Source organism: Pteropus alecto, unplaced genomic scaffold, assembly GCF_000325575.1.
Source record: "Pteropus alecto unplaced genomic scaffold, ASM32557v1 scaffold214, whole genome shotgun sequence".
Classification (NCBI taxonomy): Eukaryota; Metazoa; Chordata; class Mammalia; order Chiroptera; family Pteropodidae; genus Pteropus; species Pteropus alecto.
Window position 1 is genome coordinate 1110897 of NW_006435787.1, and position 4453 is coordinate 1115349.

Sequence of the window (4453 nt, forward strand, 5' to 3'; positions counted from 1 at the left end):
GGAGGGTCACGCGGAGCCGGGGAGGGTCATGTGGAGCTGACGAGGGCCACGCGGAGCCGGGGAGGGTCACGCGGAGCCGGGGAGGGTCACGCGGAGCCGGGGGGGGGCCACGCGGAGCTGGAGAGGGTCCCCGCGCCCACCCCGGCTGCCACACAGCGGGCCCGGGCCAACTCTCTTCATTGCTCGACTCCTTAGATGCCAAATGCGATTCGAATTTATTCAAAAGTTTCACTAGTAAGTGGTCTTCAGAAGTAAAAGCCTCTTATTTTATTCACTTGTCCTAAGACTAGGTCCTTAAACGGCTTTTGCGTTCACGTGCCCTGGCAGCCGAGCGCCTGCCGCGTGACAGGCGGATGGGACTGTGAGGCGGGCGCCTCACACAGGAAACCGAGCGGTGGCCGACCGGGGGAGGGGCCGGCGGTGCTGGCTCCCTCCCTCACTGGAGCGGACCCGACGGGCGGCTCACCCGTCGGCCCTGGCCCGCTGGGCGTGGGCGGTGGACCGAAGCCCATTCTCGGGGCCCCTGCCCTGTAGGTCGTGGGGCTCGGGGTGTAGGACGGCCGCCTCTGGGCACACGGCCTCAGGACCGGGCTAGCGGTGGGGCGTTTGGGGTGTGGTGAGGGTCCCACGCTGCGCTTCACGCTGCACCCGATGTGTGTAATGGATGTGGGGTTAACACACGGAATGTGCTCATAAACAGCTCCAGACACCCCGGCAAAAACATCAGCTTAACGTTACAAGAACAAGGGCCACGGCAAAAGTCTCCGAATGTAGAACGTTCCATAAGCGTCCGGAAGGGTCCCACGAGGTTCCTGGGGTCCAGGCCCTGTGGCGGCTCTCGGGGGGGGATGGGGCAGGACCCGTCCTCCCTGTGTCCCGCCTCGGCACCTGCCATGGTGCAGGGGACAGAAGTCCTGTCGGCCCAGATGTGAATCCACTGCTTTTTGTGCCGGGGAACCCTCGGGGCTCATTTCCGCTGCCCCTGCCCCTGGCCGGGTGTCCTCCAGCTGCCCCTTCGTCCACCTGGAGGCACCGTGCGTTATTCACGCACCATCTACGTCACCTCCGTTAGAATGAGTTCCGTGCCCACGCGGACGCCGCGTTTAAGCCGTTTACCCGTCCCTAACCCCCCGCGGGAATAGGGCCCGTGTGCTTCAGAGGACGTGGGCAGTCTGGCGGCCACCCAGCCCTGAAGCTCTGTAGCCCTGTAGGTCACCCCTGGGGGGGCAGCATCCCCCCGCACCCCCCGCAGTCGTGGGGCCCGCAGACGTCACCTCACAGCTGTTTCTTTTCTTCCCAAGCGTTGCCGACATGTGTCAGGGCCGTGGGTGGAGCGTGAAGATGCTGCTGCTCCGCGGGCTCCTCATCTTCGCAGGTGGGTGCTGGGCCCCCCGCGCCCGTTTTCAGAGCTCAGCTGTCGGCCGACGGGCAGGTCGCCCCCAGTCTCTTCAGGGCGGTTCGCAGCCTGCACGTCTGCGCCCACAGCCGGGCCCGTGTCCAGCACACGCGTCCCCTGTGCACACGCGTCACCACCGCCCCAACCCTAATCATGGTGTCAGGGCCTGACGCCCGGGGGTGCAGAGGAGGGGCCCGGGCGAGCAGGCAGCGGCGGGGCTGGGGCTGGGCGGGCGCTGCGTGGGCCTGGGGCCCGTGGCCCCGCACTCTCTCCATACTTGCACCGGGTCCTCCACACTCCCACTGTCCGCCCCGCGACCCGCCTCCGACGACGGCCATCGTTAGATTATCGTCTTCCAGTCCGGTTGTTTCCGCGGCCACCCGTCTGGATGGGCGGCTCTGCTCCAGGCCCTCAGGCCGGGCATGGCAGAGACGGTGCAGTGACCGCAAACGCGCGACTCCTCACGATGGCGCCCGCTCCTGACCCCAAGCCCCGCGCGTGGGGTTGGAGCACGGCGACGTCTGTTGACGGGACGGACGCGTGGACACCAGGAGGCCTTGCTGCTCCCGTCCCGGTCTCTGTCTGCTGGGTTCCGGCCTCGCGGGCTGGGGTCTCGGCTGACTGCGGTGGGACGTCCAGCCGTCTGTGACAGCGAGTGGACCGTGTGTGCTTGGCGCCCACCGGGTGAGACGGAGCCAGTGCGTGTGGCTGAGGGACACTGTGCGGAGCGGCGCCTGGCTTGCCTGCGGGCGCAGTAGCGGCACATTCACACTCACACCCACACCCCCGTGGCAGGGGTGGTCACGGGGACCCAGCGCGGTTAAGCGTGGGGTGTACGTAGCAGGTGGCCTCGAGCAGGAAGCAGCAGGTCAAACGGTTTTGAAACGGAGTTTAGATAATTCCGGGGACTGGTGAGGGCCAGGAGGGAGCCGCAGGAGGTGACGTGCCGAGAGCGAGGCCTTCGAGACGCATCCCGAGTGGGGACGCTCGGCGAAGCCTGAGGGCGGGCAGGACGTTTGTCTGCCCTGGCCCCTGGAGTGCCCCCCGATCCCAGGTCTAGGGGGCCCCCTGCCCTCCACGTGGCGGGCTTTTGGTCCACATGTGCCGGGGCCAGAAGGTGGGCCGTGGCCGTGTGCTCCCGGCTGAGGCTCTCACCGTGGGTGGACCCGCACGGCCGCCGACGGGCTCCAGGCTCGTGTGCGGCCTCGGTCTGCGTGCCACCTCGCCCACAGGTGATGGACCACCGTGGCCAGGCAGCACTGTGCCCGATGTTTTCAGGGGCAGAGTCCAGCCCGGCTCTCACGATAGGCAGGGTCGTGAGAGGGGGCCCCACAGGGCTGCCCGGCCCCGCTGAGCGGCCACCCTAGTTATTGTCACTATTGAAAATAAAGGAGTGGTTTGCATGTCGCAGAGTTAAGTTTGGTGTCACCATGAGGACAGGTGTCATTGTCTCCTCCAAAGTGAACACTCGAAACCTCTGGCGTGAGACCAGGGCATGTAGCTCGATGCTCACAGCCCAGAGGGACCTCGCTGGCCACCGGTGTCGAGCTTCCGACTTCCCACGCTGGCGAATGGAGGCCCGGGTGGGGGCGAGCTGCCCAGGCCTCACGCGAAAGAGGCTGGCCCTCCCCAGTGGCGGAGCCCGCGGGGTCTGCGGGGCCGACCACAGCGGGGTTAGGGGTCCACAGAGGGCTGGGGCCGGAAGCCGGAGCAGGGCCTGACGTGTCCAAAAGCCAGGAAGAGGGGCAGTAGCAGGGAGAAAGAGCCGGGCTGGAGCTGAGTCCGCAGAAGCAACGCGAGGCCCGTGGCGGGTGGGGGTGGGGGCCCGATGGGCCCGCCTCGTTCCGTCGCGGGCGGCGGCTTTGAGGGCGGCTGCAGGACAGTGTCAGATGCAGGCCAGAGCTCCAGACAGCCGGCACTTCCCGGAGCCACTCGGTCACCCTGACCTAACCTCGAGTCACCCCCCAGTCCCCGCTCTCATCCGTCAGGAGACGAGGGGTGGCAGCAGCCCTCACGCGGGTCCCACGGTGCACCCGCTGCCGATGCTGCGTCCCGTGCTCCGCGGTTTGGACGGCGCGTGCCGGAACGTTCCCGTGTCCCCCGACGACAGCTCCTCCGTCCTCAGAGACAAGTGCGGTGACGGTGACATTTCCTAACACCCTGTCTCTGTGTGGCCTTTTAAAAAGAGATTTTTTAAGAGACACACTTTGCATTTCTTTACAACAAGGAGCTTTGTTTTCAGTCAGAGAAACAGGAAGATTAACGAGACCACGTCGGTGCCTCCGACAGCTGAGTCTGGTATTTTCTAGGGACTGACACTGTATGGCGTTCAAATCAGTTTTCTAAATACCTTAGGAGAAACGTTGTGATAATGTATGAAGCGGGACTGAATTTTCTCTTTAATTGAAAACAGCAAAGGTTTTTTACTAATAAAAATACATGTCATTTTCTGTAATGGACAATGTGAAGACATTTATCAAGTACCCACTAGACACAAAGCCACGTGCTAGGTGGGGGCCGTGACACGGGACAGGAAGTGGACATGGGGAGGGGGTGCCCAGGAAGGGGACCCGCACACGTGCAGTGAGCCCATGTGGACCGTGCGTCTGGGGGGCGGGAGGCGCCGGCCCCGTGTTGGGGGTCGCGTGACGCCGAGTTCGCGTTCTGACGGGCAGGCTCGGGGGAGGGGGCAGCTGCGAGGCAGGGGTGCACGTGGCGTTGGGGTGCTGGGGACGGGGGAATGAATTGAAGGCAGCCGTGTCCCTCAGCAAGAGCCCTGGGCTCAGAGGAGGGCAGGCTGGACGGCGGGCCGGGAGGGGACCCGTGGGACCCGTGGGAAGCTGGGCGGAAACCTCGTGAGGCCCGAGGGTGCTGGATGGAGGAGCCGGGAGCTGCCGGGAGGCGTGACGGAGCAGGTGCCCGGAGAGTCGCGTGAGGAGCAGGCAGGGATGCGGCCTCTGAGGGGTGCGGGACGGGAGCCGCAGATCGACGTGCGTGTGAGCCCCCCCCCTTCCGAGCCGGCACTTCCGAGAGCGAAGGGCACGGCTCACGAGCACC

The 4453-nt window shown here is 65.5% G+C and overlaps 1 protein-coding gene across 1 annotated transcript in view; it reads left to right on the forward strand.

Annotated features, from left to right (window-relative positions):
- The window catches only part of ABCA13 (ATP binding cassette subfamily A member 13), a 147718-nt gene that overhangs the window by 39835 nt on the left and 103430 nt on the right, over positions 1 to 4453 (forward strand). Inside the window, exon 14 of the mRNA XM_025046516.1 lies at positions 1302 to 1375. Coding sequence (XP_024902284.1) covers positions 1302 to 1375 — 74 coding nt within the window. The remainder of the gene's footprint in view (positions 1 to 1301; positions 1376 to 4453) is intronic.